The 19,948-nt window shown below is 37.8% G+C and overlaps 1 protein-coding gene across 7 annotated transcripts in view; it reads left to right on the top strand.

Annotated features, from left to right (window-relative positions):
* Positions 1-19,948, top strand: part of EPHA3 (EPH receptor A3) — a 217,795-nt gene that overhangs the window by 177,420 nt on the left and 20,427 nt on the right. For all 7 annotated transcript variants that reach the window (XM_083838243.1, XM_083838242.1, XM_083838241.1 and 4 more), the window contains 4 exons: positions 1,644-1,829; positions 6,722-6,783; positions 9,083-9,292; positions 18,602-18,751. In XM_083838243.1, coding sequence (XP_083694369.1) covers positions 1,644-1,829; positions 6,722-6,783; positions 9,083-9,292; positions 18,602-18,751 — 608 coding nt within the window. The remainder of the gene's footprint in view (positions 1-1,643; positions 1,830-6,721; positions 6,784-9,082; positions 9,293-18,601; positions 18,752-19,948) is intronic.

Below are 19,948 nucleotides of genomic sequence, written 5' to 3'. Positions count from 1 at the left end.
GTGCAGGAGTATTTCAATAGAGGGATGCCAATCCATCACACTTTTTTGAGCTTTAAATCCATGAAGAGTAATGTGATTTCAATTTGCTCATCAGAAATACCTTATTTATATGCTTTTGGGATATTTTTATTTTTCACAGATGTTGCTTAATGTAAACAGTCAGCTGCACAGGTAAAGAGAGTATCATGGAACTCCAAAAGCCTTTGTTCTTTAGAAGTAAAGCAATGCTAATGCATTTAGGATTATTAAGCATAAAGTTGGGAAAAAGCTCGTATATAAAAAGTGTAACCACTTTTTCCTTTATGTTTTACTGACAAAAACAGAGAAAATTCACAATTTGCATAAAAATGATGTTGCCTAGATTTAGATTTATAGGGCTTGTTGCTTTCCAAGTCAAACTTTCTGCACGAGACCACTTGACAAAATACAGTATGGCATATGAAGGGCTATTTACATTTAGATCTCACATATTTTGAAGAAAAAAAAACACAGAATACCCATTAATTGACAGAAAATGAGGGTTAAAACCCTTCAGCAACACCCTCTATTGTCTAGGGTTTTTTGGTTTTGTTTTTATCTCTAATTATAAATAAACATTTAGGGTAGTTCTTGCACTCATATCGCTTGTACGTTTCATCCGTTCTCCATTTGTATTGTATTTTCATTATTTCAACTATTTTGTCTTTCAAACAAGGAATCAAAAAGTTATTAATGTTATTATAACTTGGTTGCTCTATGTGCAGTTTATTATATGAAATCTAAGATGAGGGGGTGGATAATTGGGAATCAAAAGTCGGTTGCAGCTCAAATGTTTTCTGAGATACTGAAATTTTCTTACATGCTTGGTGTCATTAAGTAAATATAGAAATTTCCAAGTGAGATGTTTTCTTCCAGCAATCTGTTAACATGCTTTATACATGCTCATTTGAATGCTAGGATAAGTCTTGTCTCCTCTTTGCTGTTGCATAGCAAAGGATAAACCACATTGTATAAACGTAGGCATTTGGTAATCTCTGCCATTTTCTATTTAAGGATCTCATACAATTCATAGTGGGCACAATTATTCGTGGTGGACTGTCATGTCCTATAGACCCGTAGCAACAGTGTGTATTTACACAGATCCATCTGAATAATGATGGAACAAAGGAAATCTGTATGACTTGCTTTTACCATCAGGCGTTTGTGTAGACAAATTTATTCCTTATAAATTATATTGCTACTTTAATTGAAATAAAAATAATTGGGAACTGAACTGTCTCTGGTAGAAATTAGTATGATGTTCACAAAAATGCACAACTGTTCTGATACTTTCTGTTAATCAGTTTGACCTCCTATTATTGTCTCAAAGTGCATCAACTGGAGAAAAAAAAGGAATTTTCTAGTGACATTAATGCATTCCTCTGCTCTGCAGTCATCTAAATATGCAGTGTAAATGAGTGACATTGTCCAGTGTAACAGCCAGAGAAAAGAAGCCTGGAAATGTTAAGTAGTGAGTGGTCTGAAGGCCTCCTCTGAGCTCAGGTCTGTGGCCTTTCAGTAGACATTGCACTTCAGGGACTTTGGCTGAACATTATGCATTCTTTCTTAAAATCTCATGAAATAACTGCATTTAATATTTTGTCTTTTTTCCACTTTTTTTTTAGGGGAATTTGGAGAAGTGTGCAGTGGGCGCCTAAAGCTGCCTTCTAAAAAGGAAATTTCAGTGGCTATCAAAACCCTGAAAGTTGGCTACACAGAAAAACAGAGGAGGGATTTCCTGGGAGAAGCAAGCATCATGGGACAATTTGACCACCCTAATATAATTCGACTGGAGGGCGTTGTCACTAAAAGTAAGATTTGAGGGGGGCATCTGTTTAGTATGGGAAGTGTCACAAGGTGGCCTCCCAAGGTCCCTCCAATCCATACTATTTCTGTGATCATCTAATCTTTTGAGAAAAAGCAAAAGAGAGGAAAAGAATGAATCATCAGTGTTTATGCTCTGCAAATCCTTCAAGAGATATTTGTCCTAACCTTGATAATATGTACCAAATATCCTTCAAAAGAGATAACAAAGGAAACACATAGCTTGACTTTTGCAATGTGTATTTTATTTCCTCAAAAGCAGGGAAAAAAATTACCCGTGTGGAAGCTCATGCTGATGGATCCAATAAAGAGCAGTATTAGAGGCAATTGCCTGCAGTGAAACTGCAGGACCTTCTCTGCCTTGCTGCTCTCAGGATGCTAAGGACTTAAAAACAGCACCCTGGGTTAATGAGATAGGGAAAAATGGGGAATAAAGATACTCTGCTTGAAAACGATATAGATAATGTGGAGAAAAAGGAGCGTTTCTGAAGAACATTGCAGCTAACTAATGAACTGGCAGATTTTAGGAACCGATTTAATACTCTGGAGCTATAAATTGCTGCAAAGTGGCCAAGAGGCACTTGCTGATAATCTGTTAGGAGTTCTGGAGTCTGATGTCCTAAGGTTCCCTAATTGCAGTGAAGCAATATGTCCTGCTTTCCACTAAATCATTAGACTTTATCATTAGCACAAATTAATGAACAGCCTACCTGGCTACCAGAACAAATGCTAGTATATAAGTCCAACCTTTTTCCGGCATGGTTTTCATGCAGGAAAAATACTCTGTGTGATATTCTATATGTACCAGCATGGGTCCTCCAGAATTAATACCCCTTAGTAAAAAACCTAAAACATCTTGGAGATTTAAGCTATTGGTAATAAAATTAATCTTATTTCTTTGTTAATATTTATATTTTTGCTAATGGGCGTTTTATAAATCTGCCTTTGGGTTGTGGGTGTTTTGTTTTGTTTTTAAAGCATATTGTTGTCAATGTTTATGGTAACAACTCAGTCTCTTCTGAGACAAAATGGTAATTGAAAACTATCCACACTTAGATTACTTGTCCAGGACGGTAATCTATTTGAAGAACCATCTCCAGCACCACTTTATATAAGATAACAGCATGTTGTAACAGGCATTCCTGAATGCTGATGTTTGTCTTAAAGCTCTTGCAAGCTCTCCTATGGCAGCTGCAGTCGCCTCTTCCATCCAGCTGCCAAGAGCCACATGCCCTTCATCTTACAAGCAGCTGGTGGGATCTTCTGCTTGTGATGCTGCCTTGTTTAGGAGAGTTCTGGCTCTCGTTGCTTGTGCTGTTGGTTGGCCTCTATCTTGGGATGCAAAGACAGAAATAGTTGGTACTAGAAAAGAGGCATGACATCTAAGCGTGTTCTGAGAGACATAAATTCAGAGACTTCATCTGCATTGTTTCCATTGCAGCACGAGGCGATATATTCAATGAGCGAAGTCCTGTAGTAATTGTTAAGTAGGAGATCAATAAAACTTTATATGAGTTATTCTTAAAAAATTGAAAAATGAAAAAGATTCAGGAGTGCTCTGAAATTCTTCAGGGGAGCAGAAGAAGTGCGTAGCACGTTTTCTACTTCATCCCAGAGGACTGCTGTTAAAACAGGTCTTTAGAACGAAGAGCTCCTTGGAGTGCGCTGAGGACACTTTCAGTTTAACTAGAGTATACCCCAGTTTGTTTTTAAGTAGATGGTTTTGTTGTTTCTAAAGAATCTTGTTTTTTTAAAATTGGTGGATCAAGGTTTCACAAACAAAAAAGGCACAAAAGAATTTCACAGCTTAGTGCAACAAAGTAAAAGAAATATATATATGCATATATGTTTAATAATAACTAACGAAAGTGCAGTAAAACCCTATATGTTATGAAGAAACAGTTACAATTATAATGTTTTCTTTAGGTGTTATTCATGCAAGTCTGTTTTGCTGATTTAGATTAAAAAAAATATTATTCAACTTACGCCTCACAGTTCCCATTGGGAAAGGGCTGCCAGATCTGCCTGTATAAATTCAAGTTATCTCCTGCTTTCTAATGACACATGCTTTGTACAGTCAAAATAATATTTACAATCCATGAATTTCTTGAAACACCAATGTCAGTCTGTACACAGCAGGGCTAAAATCTGTTTTGTTACATTTTCTATTTCTGAGGCACTTCAGAAAATGATTTACTGCTCTGCATTCAGGATTCTTTGCACTGCTTTTAAATGTGCGTTGCTAATTCTGTATTCATATATTCTTCTATAGAAGAATATTAGTAAGTTTGCCCCTCAGCTGTACTCACAGCATATTTGCTATCTGTCTCAGGGGTGTTTGGGAGTGCTAGCTGTCTATCACCTTCAAGTATGAGAGAGCAAGGTCTAAGTATTCCCAACTGAAGTCAATATAGGCATCAGGGATTCATCCCCCTCTCCAGATAGCTGGAATAGCAATATGGGACTTGAGAAAACTGTTCTGGAAGTACTTTCTGGGTAAAATTATATGGCATAAATGCAAGCAACGGTAATCATCAATTTTTCTCTAACATTCGTTAAGGTGATAGAAGGGTAAAAAGGTGGGTTTTGTTCTTTGTGTTTTGGTGTTTTTTGTTTTTTTTTTTATTATTTTTAAACCAGACCAGTATATTGTAATAACAAATTATCAAGTGTTCTTTTTTTTTTTATGATGGCTGTTAAATCGCACTCAGAAATGTTGATTTATATACAAAGTTTGGAGAAAATCTGCGAAGCATTTGCTGGATCACTCCCAATACAGATAAGCGGGCAATATGACCTTTTCTTCATTAACTAAACTCCTTTGACAGGTGGCCCTTAGCAGTGAACTCACTACTCATACTAAGCACCTCTTCTGAAGCAACTCATAGTAGCTGCAATGGCCACGATTCCTGTAGCAGGACCGCTTGGTATGAGAAGTTCTCCAGCTGTGGTGGCTGTGATTTGCCTGATGACACGTTGGCAATAAGAGAGAGGGGCACTCACCAGATACGACTACAGTTTGATTTCGGTTCTGAGTTTTCCTGCTACGCTGGTCTCCCAGGCGCGCTCTAGGCAGTAGTCCTAATAACCAGCACACATGTTCTGCTTAGTTTACTAATAATTTACAGCAATTTGTAGCCTGTTAGTGTAATAAATTTCGGCAACACTGTTGACACAAGTTGTTATCGTGTATGAACGGCTGTGCTTTGATAAATGAATGCAGAGTGTGCTTTTAAAAGTGCACAGTGTTGCTTCAGAGCACATGCTTCTTATTATGAACACATTTCCAACTGGATGTGAGCAAAACCCTGCACTTAGGGCTTTCTTAATATGAGTGAGCAAGTCAGGAGGATGCTTTCCTAAGAATTTGAAAGACGGATCTTCTTACTCTAATTTCAGTCTTCTGGTGTGTCATAAAATTGAGTTTATACAGAAACCAGGCAACTGTCTCTTGTTTTCTAAGTATATGGATTTATCATGGAAAGTTTTGGATAGCCCTACTAGAGCACTGTCCTGTACCTTAAAGGTCCAGCAGCACTTTCTATGCATTACCAGAAATGCCTTGGGGCTAATGTTACATGTACATCGTAAGGTACTGATGAGTACAAGAGCACTGCATATTTCTTGCTTACAAGAGTAAGCAAGCAACAGAATTTCTTTTGGAGATTGTACGTCATTAGTTCTTTTATCTGTCCCATATCTTATACAGTTTGAGATCAATGCTTTGAATAAAGAGTTTGTTCCCACTACTTAATGGATGACAGTGGGTTGCCCAGTAGTATGTCTCCCACAGTATAGTGCATCAGTTGCAGAGCAGAAGAAAAGTATTTCACCCCGTAACCCATGCAAAGAGGACATGGGATTTTCTTCTAAAAGTTCTTAAAAGAATTTTCAAATTCTTTGAATTAAATGTTTTTCTTAAATTATACTGGGTACTTCTTCAAGTCTCATGCTGTTCGATTTTTGAAGCTAAGTATCACCAGCTGTACAATATGCAGGCCTTTGTCATGCTTTTATGGTCAGAAGTCTTCCTGTATTATATGTGAAATAATAATTCATCTCCTTAAATAACTTCATGCTCCTACCCACCTTTCTCTCTACCACAAAGAGAAAATAAACAAAGCTTTAGAAAATATTATGAAATAATAAAATCCACATGATGAGTAAAATATTAGCAGGGCAATGACCTTTGTGTGGAAACTTCACCATAATCACATTAATTTTGTGTTCATTTCTCTCCAGCATGTCAGAGTTGTATATAAAACCTTGGGCATGTTACAAGATAACTTAGGGTAGATGAAGCAGTTTCACAAACTGATCTGACTCTCTCCAAATGAGTTTTCAGATACGTGAGGCTTTTCAGGGACACAGGGCTGCTACGTTAGGGAGCGTGTTGCAGCTCTCAGGTACCTCATAATGTGGGGAATGTGTTGACTGTGTCCCAGGGGTACAGCCCTTGTCCCTCCATTGTGCAGACCAGGGCACCTGTGGAGAGAAGCTCTGGCTGTGGCTCTTCCATAGCCTGTGCCCAGTTCCCTTCTGGAAGAAGTGTTGGGTAGCCTGGCAGAATACACCTGCTTTGTTGCATAAATGCAACCATTCTGCACAACTACTGGATCAGGCACAGTGCACTGAAAATGCAGGATGCTTCACCTGCTAAAAATAGTATCAGCTTATGCTGAAGCATTTCTGTTTTTTTTCAGTGCAATCACCATTACATGGTGTGCACAGCAATTTTTGCGCATGTATCTTTTTGCTTTCTATTTTAAAGGTAAAATTATCCTTGGGATTTGGTAAATTTGGACACCTTTCTGAAATGCCTCTTTTACTGTATTCATGTGTTCATTTTAAATACCTGACCCCTGTAACGTTTTTGCAGGTAAACCAGTTATGATTGTTACTGAATATATGGAAAATGGTTCCTTGGACAGCTTTCTGCGGGTAAGCGCAATAGATAACTACGTGGGGCATGACCGTCTCTTGTTCTGAACTTGTTATGAATGTGGAGCCACTCTGCTCTGATGCATCATGAGCTCTTGTTGCTTGATATTTCATTATTTCCACTGGGTTTTGTGTGCATTGTGATCTGCTCAGAAAGCTAGGCAAGGATCTGCTGTTGCATTTTGACTGTTGTCGCTACTATTCCAAAATTAACTAGATTTTTTTTTTTGTTTTATTAATATATCATTTCTATTAAAATAAATCTGGCACACTAAAATGAAGATTATTTTTCTTAGGGCAGAATTACCACTGTAATGCCGTTGCGCATTTTGGTTGGCAGCCCGTATGTCTTACAAGTGATTTCCAAAGCAAATGAATTTGTGGAAATGTTATTGGTAAACCAGTAATAGTGAACCAAGGGCCATTTCCCTAAATGTGAACAGTTTAGGGAATAAGCCCTTACATGGGGGTGTTTGAAATGTTTTGCTAGCAAACTTTATTAGCCTGTTTTCTTTCCACAACCTTAGGCATACTGATACTGTTGTTGATTTATCTTTGTTTTCTGTCGAAGTTGGTAGCGAGCCTAAAAAAATTTGAACGCTCCCTGTGTCACCAAGATTTACTTGTGGCAAAACAAGAAGTGTAGCAGAAATGAAATCCCTTCTGAGGGGAAACACTAGTTTAATTTTAATTTGTTAGGGCAAACTCAGCTGTCGCTGGGAGACTGCTTTGGTTCTGCCACGGTTGAATGACATTATCCCCCAAATTCATAACACTGAACTAGACGTTTAACCCCAAAAGGGGACATATTGTCAACCTTAGTTTCAGTATGTACTGTATATGTTATGAAGTCCACTGAAGCATGTAAAATATATATAAATAATGTGTCAGTGTATCTGAATGAAATATACCTATACTGAACGATATATATTTTGTTTAGGCTAGAAATCCTTGAAGAAAGTTCTGAGGACAGGAAAATAATTTCTGACTGTAGGAAACGGTTGTTCAGCTTGTTCGGTCATTTGAGTGTGATTTTTTTTTTTTTTTTGCTGTTGTGGCATGGAAACATAGATTAAGAACTTTGTGACTCATTAATATCAAAGGCAACACAGGCTATGTAACCCACCTTATAAATGCTTCTTAAAACTAGTTAGTTTGCCTTCCCCACTGCCATTGAAAGGCTATCTCAGGATCTCATTCCTTTCATGATTACAAACCTTGTGATTCCTAGCTAAATCTTTTCCAGGGCCTACATAAACCCTCTTGTGTTGGCTCTAGTTAAGACAGTTTCATAGCAGAGAATTGCTAAGAGTCTTTAATAGTAATAAATTTCTTCATTAAAGAGAATTCTGAGAGGATCTTTAAGCATCCTCTGTGCAATATATTTATCTAATGTTTACAGTGCTAACATTGCCCTTAAGTATATTAATCAGAAATGAAATGAATGCAATCAGTCTTGCAGGCTGATTCATGTGAGCTCACCCTACATGGCAGAGCCAACTCTAATGTATTTAATCAAATTCTGGAAGAAGCAGCAGGAAGAGCTGGAGAGTTGCCCATGATGATACATTTATGGCAATGGGGGATTCATTTGAGAGCTGTTGTAGGTCATACTGTTGTCTTGTTTTCTATGTATCCATATATCAATACCAATGCTTAGTGTTAACAAACAGTGTTAGTAAGAGCTGGAAGATTTAAAACATATGTCTAGAAGTATACAATTAGGAATCTGTGCATCTGTTGGTTTTTAGGCTAAGTCACATTGTGCTTAAGTAATTTTGTGTTCATGAAGTTGAGGAAAATCTTGAGGAATGAGGTGAAATTTGAGGGGCATTTGAAAACCAATGAATCAAAACAGCATTTGTTACTATTGGGGGAAAAAAAAAAGCAATAGAAAACTTTCATTAGGCCATTGGATAAGGCTGGGATTTTCACTACCAGTTCCTATGGCCTTTAAGAGAAACCAGACATCTGTTTCCCTAATGTCCTGACATTCCAGTCTCAGGGGCACACGCAACTGAGATTTATGTGCCACTTATATACAAGTCCCATCTAGGAAATTAAAATTCTAATGAGAGCGAGAACATGAAAACTGAATTTTTATCTGAATTGAAAATGTGTCCCTTTACCCTCAGCTGATGGGAAGATTATTCTCTACAGATCAAAGTAGTTCAATGTGTGGTATTTAACTCTTGATCCCTGACTTGAGCTCTTCACCCAAGGAATTTCTGGGGTCTTATCAAAAATCCTGTGCAAGAAGGAGCACAATCTCAGAAATGACATTTCAAATGTTTTCCAGAAACACGATGCCCAGTTCACAGTCATTCAACTAGTAGGCATGCTTCGGGGGATCGCATCTGGCATGAAATATTTGTCAGATATGGGTTATGTCCATCGAGATCTAGCTGCTCGTAATATCCTCATCAATAGTAACTTGGTGTGCAAAGTCTCCGATTTTGGTCTTTCTCGTGTGCTGGAAGATGACCCAGAAGCTGCGTACACAACAAGGGTGAGTTTGTGTTTATCCTTTTAAAATCATTGCTGTTTGTTGTGGCAAAGTTAGTCTGAAAGCTGAGGGAGTCCCTGAGGCTTATACTCTGTGTTGCAGAGGCTATCCAATCTTTCTTGGCCAGAGGTGTTCGATAAAGCATAAACATATCATAGCTATATTTGTAGTCATGTCTCAGGGAAGACGGAAGGCAAAAAACACAGTTTGTGTTGATAGATTATTTTTCTTACAGTGTGCAAAATTTGTGGCTTGGTTTCTTTCTGCTGAGTGTGTCAAGGAAAGAATACCACAACAGTACACAGTGATCTAAGACTTGATGTGTGCAGGTTTTGTCACACTGGTGATTCGACTCCTACACAGTTTAAAAAAAAAATCCCACTCAGAAAAAAAAAAAAAAAAAAAGCTTTTTCCCTTTATGTTTTTATATCTTCTAGTATGATGAGATGTGTGTCTTGATTGGAGCATACTGAGATCACTGTTCTATAAAGGGTACATCAGTCATGCTTGCTGTTGTACCTCTAACTGAGCAAAATCTTGAGTAAAACAAGAAAAGAAGTCTTCCTTAACAATATAATTAAACTTCCTGTGCTTTCTTCTTTTTGGCTACCCCATAGGGTAGCCTGCTTCTTTTTTCTTTCTGGATTTCATCTTGACTGAAAAGCTACCTGGAAGGTACTCTATTTGCTTAGTCAGGAGCCTTAGAAAAAAAACACATTGTCTTCTAAGTACAGCTTTGTTGCACCTCTTGTTCTCAGTTGAATAACACTTCTGTCTGTTTTGTTGCGAAAACCTTGAAGGCATACATTTAGCTTTGTGTATCTCGATATTACACTGGGATTATGCCCAGTTGTTCGCTTAATGCCATTGCAAGTGGATTTTATTACCTTCAGAAAAAGTGTCATTAATATCCAGTATCTTACTCGAGTGTAATTTGTACTGAAGCCTAGTAATAGTCTCTTCGTCACTGTACCAACCAGATTAGAGTAGAATGTATCAGCAGAATCTTAATATGGGTTTTCTAGGGTTTCCTTCATTCCTGATCACAGACAGGAGCAATCAATTATTGTGGCAGCGTGCATGTTATCCTCTTCATGACTGAAATAAAATAGGTGAAAAACAAGTTAAGAAACTCTATCTGTTTGGTTTAACACATATATCCATACATATATGCACATGTATATTCATGTTTATGTATATTTATCAATCATATCTTCATAATTTACCACATATAATGACATTATTCTTTACTTGACCTTTCTGTGCTTTCTTGGATTTTTGATAAGCTTTGGCATGTTGTTAGAAGCAGGCAATGTATACTGCTTTAAAAAACTGTTCACAGAGGTCTCACATGGTTAATACGAAGAGACTTTAGTAGGAGAAAGCAGCTTTCATGCTCAGTATAGGTGCAACATCCACAGTTAAATATTAATACAACAGAGGAGTTCCTTAAAAGAAAATCATCTATAGTTCAACCACAGAGGTCTGTTGCTTTGTCAGATATATTTGCCTGACCTCCTCTTAAAAACCTCCTGTGAAAATAATGTGTGTTAGTGTTTCCAAGCTAAACAGCTTCAGACACACTATACATGTAGTCTAATATTTAACCTCCCTCCCCCAGAACATATGCTTGCTCATCGGCCAGTGATCAATCCTCTCTTTAAAGCAGCCACTCACGTGCATGGAGACTGACATGCTCTTCACACACATCCCTCCAATCTTTTCTTCTCTAAGCATTTTTTGCGAACTTGACTGTTCTTGCTGGTCTTGTTCAGACTCTTTTCACTTTTACATTTTCCTTAAGTGCAATGCCCAAAACTGGATACAATCAATCCGTAACACCAGGCATAGCATATTTATCTCTTGCTTCATACATGTGCAATTTCTGTTAGTATCTCCATGGGTTTAGGACTCTGTATTTCTCCTCCCACCCCCAGCGCAACTTAACCTTGTGACACATGCCTTTGTCAGACTTCAAAGGTAAATTTTCATGTTCCAAAATTCATCTGGGCATGCAAACTGATCTATAATTTAGTGAGTGCATTTTGTGTACTCACATTAAAAGCTGAGGATACCTTTGAGTCCTAGTTAACCTAAATGAAAAAAAGTTGTATAGACAGAAAAAGTGGCTTCCCAAAAAACTGCATAGCATACGGCTGTATAAGAGAGGTGGACTTCCATAAAAATGGAGTGCACATAAATGGCTTATACCCCTGGGTGGGCTACAACAAACCAGGGTGCACAAGGTGTCACTGTTTTCTACCAATGTTACATCTAAATTTCCTGTGACCAAGTGCAGCGTTGAAATTTTTTTCTTCTTCTCTTTCTGACACCTATTTTCTAAGCATACCTTCCTATTTACATTTAGATAATGAAATGCGATGGGAAGAAACTATTTTGTGAAGTATATTCATCTGTGTTCAGTAAACTCCATCTGGCATTTATGGTGTATATGCAAACTGCTGCAGGGAGATGCTCAGATAATTACAACCTTCAAATACAACCTAGGGCAATTTAATTTCCTTCAAAAGTAGTCACTGAATATACCTCAGCCACGTCCTGGCTCTGAGAGAAGGACAAAGGTATTTGCTGCTTGTCTCTCTGCTCAAATGTCCTTTGAAGTGAATGTCATACACATGTCCAGGTAGTGTGTCCCTGAGGTTTGTTTGGTCCCCAGCTTAAAAAACTGGTAATCATGGTCGTGAAAGCACTCCACAGGGCACATTTCCCCTCAGTGGAGGTATGTCCTCACTGTGTTTAAGACCTGGGCTGTTCCCATTGTACCTCCTAGTGATGCTCAGCTGCTTCTGACCGCTGCCCTAAGCTCTCTGTGAGACAGCACTGTGAGTCACTGGCAGAAAGCTGGGCAATTCATGGTACCTACTGTTCAGTAGGATCTTTGAAGAGAGAAAAACAAAAGCATGATATAGCCACATTTCCAAATGTTCAAACGTTAAAGATGGTGTTCTTTGTTTAATGTCAGAAGTACTAGGCAAATTTATAGACATAGTTGTGAAGATAAATCTTTTATGTGTTTAGCTTCCTCTTCTGTCCCTACTTTCTACCTGGAAATGTCAAAGCCTGGGAACGATTACATCATTTTAATTCATAATTGCATAGTGCTGGATTGGTATACCCCAAAAAAGCCCAGTCAGCCATTTAGGCTTTCATAAAACATTGACTGGGTGAAATTTTACTTTGTTCTGTTCTCAGAAGCTGTGTCTGAAGTTTTGCTTAAAGGATATAACGTGTCCTTTTTCAATACACAATCCATGATATTCGTGCTATTGTACAAGAGCTCTGAAGTACGAAGATCGCAGGTGTATCTATGAAATACGGGGAATCAGGATGTATAAGAAAACTTTTCTACCTGGCAGGGTCATAATTTAGCTCTTGAATTACTGTCACTGCTTTCATATCACAAAAGGCCTTCAGCAGCCTGAGGTCTGCCTGCTTACAGAAGCAGAAACCAGCGTCTGTGCTAGGCTGACTAAATGTGCCAGAGGGGATGTACTGTGATTATCTATGTTCTCCATACCTATTTGATTTTAATTGAAAGGCCAAGGCTGTATTAAAATTGTCATTGTCAAATTGGTCTTTTCTATTCTTATTATTTTTAGATGTCTGTATGACAAGTGGGTGGACTAATCATACAGTATGAACTGGAAATAAATTTAAGCCATCACACGTGTAGAAGGACTGTAATTATCTCTCTCAGAGGCATAATATTTGGGTAATCAGTAGATGAATTTAGACTATTTAAGTTCATCCTTGGGCACATCAGTGGTGTTCATGGCACTTCAATGTAAAATGCTGTCCAGTTTTACTATGTTTGCATGCATAACCCACTTCTCCTTAAATCTGCATGACTCGAGAAGTATTTTGCTTTGGTGACAAGTACCTTGATAACCATGTCCCCAGGTAACCGTGACAGAGCAGGGAGAGCACATCTAGGCACTGCTCTCTGGTGTGCCAAAGGAAGTGCTCTGTTGAGAAAAGTCCTTGCATTGCACCTGTTATTGCAACCGCTTTTTGCTAGAAGTTATTTGTGGCTCATTCCTTTTTTTCTGAATGTGCAAACACTGTAATGCAGACAGAATCTGCTGAGGAATGTCGCAAAAAAACAAACAAAAAAAAAAAACACCTCGAATTCTCTTCCCTGATAAGCATGTGAGAGAGAAGCAATGTTCTGTTACCATTTACCACTTCAGAAGGAGGGAGGTAGATTCAAGATAAAATATTCATTAGAAAGGGATGAAGCAGTAAGGTCATGTAATTTTCAGGTGCTTATGAGGGTAAGCCAGGCTCATCTCACTCACGTGAAACCATCTTGCTCAGCAGTAGTAAGGTGTCTCCTGAATAGCCGAAGTCCTCAGGTAATTAATTAAAGCCAGGCTTTTTTCTTTAGGTTTTCCTGCAAAAAATGTTCTAATTTTTCTGTTAGAACCTGTTTTTCTTGATTCTTTTCTTTCTGGGCCTGCGGCAGACACACCGTACAGGAAATAAATCACAGTACTGGGAGGGGTGCGAAGGCCTGGAATCAGCTGCCTTGTGACAGTGTGCTAGGCATGCGACAAATGAAGTGGGGACTTCATTGGCTTGAGACAAATTACACGGAAAAGCCAGATACTGTAGGAATCACAGCTCCATCTAGACCAGATAAGACCTTCAGTTGCTGCTGGCTTACTAATTTCAAACCCTGAGAGTGGCTTTCTGACCTAGGCTGCCTGGGATTTGGAGCTGTAATAACAAACTCCAGCCATCTCTAATACCAAGGCTTTCTTTCTGCTCAGATTCAGGCAGCTTATCTGCCCTCATGCTAAGCATATCCTTAAAGGGAGACCATGACAAAAATATATGCAACTTGCATTTATCCTCAGAAAATAATCAGTAAATGTGTTGCTACTAGCTAATGATTCGCGCACACATAGATTTCTCTTTATAAGCCCATTTTGAACAAATGTGAGTAAACCTTTTTCCTAGGCAATAAGCCTAGATAGGTATATATAGATATAAATAGATATATATAGGCTTATATAGATAATATAACTGTCTATATCGCCAACAAAGATGTTAATACTGGATGCAATACAGGCCATCGAGGGACACAACTTGTCACTGGTCTCCATTTGGATATCAAGCCACTGACTGCAACACTTTGAGTGCAATTCCTTATCCACCAAGTGATCTATTCATCAAAGCCATGTCTCTTCATTTTAGAGACAAGGATGTCATGCAGGACAGTATCAAATGCTTTGCACAAGTCTATGTAGATGACATCAGTTGATCTTCCCTTAACCACCAATGCTGTAACCCAATCATCAAGTATGATTTGCCCTTAGTGAGGCCATATAGATAAAGAAGACTAAATTGTACGAAATCCTAATGGACACACATCGTGTAACAAAACATGTAAGTAGGGTTTCTTAGCGCTTTCATTACAGCAGTTTGTAGAGTAGGAGTCGTCATATTCATTTTAAATATAGAGAGACTGGGGAAAGGGTGTACCAAACAAGAGATGGATAAAGAAACAAGTAGCAAAGCGTAGTGTTCCTAGCTCCAAACATGTGGTCTAGGAGAAAGTATTCAGTTTTATTTATGCATGGTAATTCATGTAAGATATCTTCAATCCTGACAAAGAAGAAAATGGAAGAGGTGCTACATGTTCAAATGAGATATGTATTTCTTTAAAATGATGGAGATAAGTGAGAAGGGATTTTCTAATGCTGAATGACCACATGTTTTTGGAATTGCAAATAGACTTTTTAAATCACAGTAAGCCTTAACGTTTTCAAAGGTAATAGTGATAGAATGTCATGCATTTAGTTTGATACAACTCTTCAGATTTTCTACATATATTGATATTTGAACATCTGCTAAAATGTGTGTGTTACATAGTCCTTTGGGAGGAATTGTTTTTGTGTTAAAATGCTTATGTGTCTAAAAAATATTTACCAGAACTTTGCTTGCTGTTCTTGCTCTTGAATTATTCATGAAATGAGTCAACAAAGTCCCCTTTTAAATACAAAGAGAAGATTGACATTTTTATGACAAATTGGAGAGCAGAATAGCAAAATTACAGTTTTTATACTATGATCAGTGGCAGTTGATTTCTTTTTTAGCTACGTTTTAATACTCTTCTTATTTTACTCTTGTTTATGGTAATGCTACATGTGTCTGCAGAGTTGTATAGAGTTGCAGCTAAGACTTAGCAAAGAAAATGTATTTCCTTGTAGTGGAGCATAGGGTTGATGTACTTTCATTTTTTTTTTTTTTTAACTAAAACAAACACAGCCAGAAGAACTTTGTTTCATTGAGCTTATAATCTTCCTTACCCTGCAATAAGGCAGTTCTAAAATACTTGGAGACTAATTAACATCACTTTGTGTAAATGTTTTCCTCCAATTGTATAAATGACTTCCTACAAGATTATAAAGGCCTTCTATCAAAAATGATATTTCCTGCCCTTGCACAAAGTGCTCATGTTCTGGCCACAAGCACATTTTTCCATGTGGCATCTGACAATTATTTCTTTATGGTTCAGCAAAAAAGGTTCCATTTTCACATCTTAACACAAAATTGAAAAAGTGAGCCTGAAGCCACCCATGGAAATTCAAATTTCAAGAGAGTAGGATTCTGAGTATTCTGAAGTGATACTTCTGTGTTTCAGAAAACCAGCTATTATGCCAATGTAAGAAAAACAGCATCACTATTCACTGCCTCAAGGACTTTCTTACATGGAACATTGTAAGTTTACGTTCTGCCATCTCTCTTTTGAAAATGTAGTCAAAGCAATTGCTGGACAATGAGGCGCAACTTGGCTTACATTGCCATGGGTCCACTGAGGATATTTGTTCCTTTATCTCAGTTTCTGTCCATTCGGGTGGAACAGTTTGCTTCCCAGCAGTGCCGATGTCTCTGGGCACAAGGAAAGGAATCAACAGAGGTGAGACAAGGCTTGGGACTTGTCTGGAGGTTGCACCACTGCCATGTCAGCAGCAAGGATCAACAGTTCTCTCTTTCACATCTCCACCTGACCAGGAAGTCAAAACTTCTCTCCAACTAAACATCAGTGTTGTTCTCCTCTTGTATGACCTGCTGCTTGTTCAGCCTTTCTGCTGCACTTTGAGTCTGCTCAGACTTGCAGATGACTTCTGAGCCTGTGGGATGAGTGGAAGATGTTTTCTTGCCTTGGAAGCTCTTCCTGTTTGTGGTGGTGGGGTTTTGTTCTTATAAGTTTAGGATATGGTTTTCCCCCTAGTATTCGCATTCCTTATTGTGTGACCTGTTGGAGAAGAAAACAAAGTTCAGTCTACTAGTACACATAGAAAAAAGGTTGAAAAAATGGGACCGATTTCTTTATCATTCCAACATCTTAAAGGGCAAATTGATTTTTTGTTAAAACCCTGGCACACAGGAGAGTTTTGCAATTTCAGCTGCACCTTGGACATCTCTGAGGGATTCTGGACCTTTGTAAAATGCATATAGCATTGTTTCTCAATAGGGTAAGAGAAAAACAAAATCACTGTTATGCTCTTGGTACTGTTATACAGAAGCACTGGGAATTATGGATAACATATAATGAATAGAAAATGTGCTTTTTGTGACTAAAGGACATTTTATTATAGATTTCCCAGTCTGAAAGAGACAGACATCGGGCTCTCCAGCCTGGTTTCTTTGACGGAACAGCGTTTTGAAATACCCCTGTGTATTTTCTTTGTCCTATTTGTTGGTCCACAAGTAATGTGGAAATTCAGTGTTTACCTAATGGTAATGATTTTGTGTGAAATGAAGGTTTGTCCTTTTGGTTAAGGAAGGGAGTCTGCTAAATAGCATGGGTTTGAATTGAAAAAAAAAAAGGTGTATGTCAGGTTGGATCCTCTTTCTGACCTTTGTCGAGCTTCTAAGACATCTCTGGTGACATTTTGGAGGTCTGAATTGCAGCCTGAGCAAAATGCACCTGTGTTTCCTATATTTAAGCTAATTTGTGCAATATTAACTGTGAAATTGCAGATGCTTAGGCTCCAACATGGGCTGTATTTAGGTTTCTAATGAACACTTCATGTCCACATTTCTATTGTTAATCAGGCTAGTTGAACTAAAGTTGGTGAGTGTATGCCTGCTCTCAGTGCAGGTACACTTTATGGAAGTGTAGGCAAAGTCTTAATATCTTTATGCTTTATTTCTTGCTGCTTAGTGGAATATTTCCACTGAATAGTGGAAATAATAGCACTCCTTTCCCACACAGGTTATGGTGAAGATAGGTGCGTGATCTGACTGTAGTATGAAGGGGTTTGCAGAGGTACCTCAAATAGCTACAGGCTGGTGTGATATCTTCAGAAAATATCTCTGTATATGTTGTACATCCCTGGAGCTGGAAACAACTTTAAATTCTCACCATTTTCCGCATTCAAATATATTCACTTCAGATTGCCAAGTAGGAAGCTTTGCACTGCTGTCTTTTAGGACTTTTTTTCTCCTATGTGACCCACAAATCAGAGTCTTAAAGCCCTATGTCAAATCTGGCCCCACTGGAAACTGGCTATTCCTTCTAATTCTTAGATTGCAGAAACTCAGCCCAAGGCTGCTTGTGTGCATTTTACTGATTTGACGTACGGCACCAAATATTGGCCATAATCAGAGAGAGAGGTTCCTCTAGCTAAAATATTAATTGTAATGGTAGCTTTAATTCTTTTCAAGTTTAGAATCATTTAATGATGGTTTGCTTCTCTTGTGACTGTAAAAAAAAAAAAAAAAAAAGCTTAAAACCACTTCCTCAGATGGCATTTTCATACTCTTCTCTGCACAAACAACACCATCTGAATCTCTCTTTCTGTGACTCTCTGCCGGCTTTGCCTGGAGTGGGCAATTTGTTCAGTGCAAAGGGATCTAGGATGTAAGCAAGGACCTGGTACCAATGTACTCATCCTTAATTCTGTATGACTGTCTCACCAACATTTCCCAAACACTTTATAACTGAAAATCAACTATAGTTAACTTCCAATTTTTGTGAATTATACTCTATATAAATATATGTGTATATACTGAAGTACATGCATATGCGGTATGTATACTATACTATATACCTATAGCTTCAATAGGTTTTGCACTGTAATGTATTTTACCCTGTAGAGTGTCCAAGATGCTATCATAACAAATGGCAATAGCATTTTCCACCTTATGCTGTTGTGTTTTTTTTTTTACACTGATATAATGATAATCTCAGAGATACATTTAAAATAACTAATCATACAAAATTCTATTCATTGTATCACAGTAAAAATGGACTTTTTTATTTGATTTTGCTCCCAGGGGGGCAAGATTCCTATCCGATGGACATCACCAGAAGCCATTGCATACCGGAAGTTCACATCAGCCAGTGATGCGTGGAGCTATGGGATTGTTCTCTGGGAGGTGATGTCTTATGGAGAAAGACCATACTGGGAGATGTCCAACCAGGATGTGAGTATGGTGTTATCTGAGTTATGTTCTCAAACAGAGGATCAGACTGTGAAAGTAAGTGAAGCATAATGAAACCAGGTGGCTCTGAGTTTTTGACATAGAAGATGATTTAGAAATGAAAATTTCCACATGTCCCTGGTCAGGTAAAATGAACTTAACAAAAAGCTAACATCTTTTTAACAGGGTATTTTGGACCTCTGTAGGAGCAAACTAAGAGGATTTTATCACTCTGGTGGTTTTCTATAGGATGATTCAAACAGTTCCACTGCAATGATGTCATTCCCTTTTACATTCCTTAGCTTATTGTTAGAAAACCCTTCTAAATTTCTGTGGATGCCCTTTAGTTCCACTTCTATAATATTGCATAGAAGTTTTCCATAAATGTCAAATACACAGAATAAATTGCTCTTGGAGCCTGTGAAAAAGAGGAGCAGAGCATTTCTACTAAGAGTTTAATAAAACCAAAATACTTCTGGAAATAATCAACGGATAAAATAGAGAAGTAGACTATTTGATTAGAAGACTTCCAATAAAGGCTTCTTTGCAACATTAGTGAACAGTCCAAGTCTGCAATCCAAACGATTAATGTATCTCTCACAGTATTTCTGTAAGAAGCATAACATTTCCTGAAATAAGTTCTTATATCTGTTTTTTGGTGGTGTTTTTTTTTTTCTGTTGCCTCACTAATCCTAGATTTATTCCATAGGAGTTATGAACCAAGTTTTTTTGTAGTACAGTCAGTAACATATACAGATTTTCCGAAGGGTTGGCATATATCATTACTAGTACTATATTCAAGAAAGCCAGTATCATAGTTGTAGTCATACATTGTTTATGTTACTTTATATGAAATACAAAAATATATATATATATATATATTTCTCCTTTGAAATGAGCACCTCTGGAATGCAAGTCTGCAGCAAGCTCTATATTTCTTTTAATTAGCCATGAAAGCTTTACAGTTGTTGGTGGAGATTAATGAATTGTGTTACAAAGGCTGATGTACTAGGGGAATGCCTTTCATAGTAGCTGTTCACACTGAAATCAGAAACAGAAATATTTATCCATTTATGTGTTTTGGCTTTGTGACCATTTTAACTGTGGATTTTTTCTTATCCCTGTTCTGATTCAGAATAGTTTTTCCCTGCTTTTTTGATTAACTGATCCAGATAAAGCAAAAAGGATAACAAAATAGTC

This window comes from Anser anser (genome assembly GCF_964211835.1).
Source record: "Anser anser genome assembly, chromosome: 1".
Classification (NCBI taxonomy): Eukaryota; Metazoa; Chordata; class Aves; order Anseriformes; family Anatidae; genus Anser; species Anser anser.
Note: the sequence above shows the minus strand (reverse complement) of the source record. Positions and strands in the feature narration are given on the sequence as shown.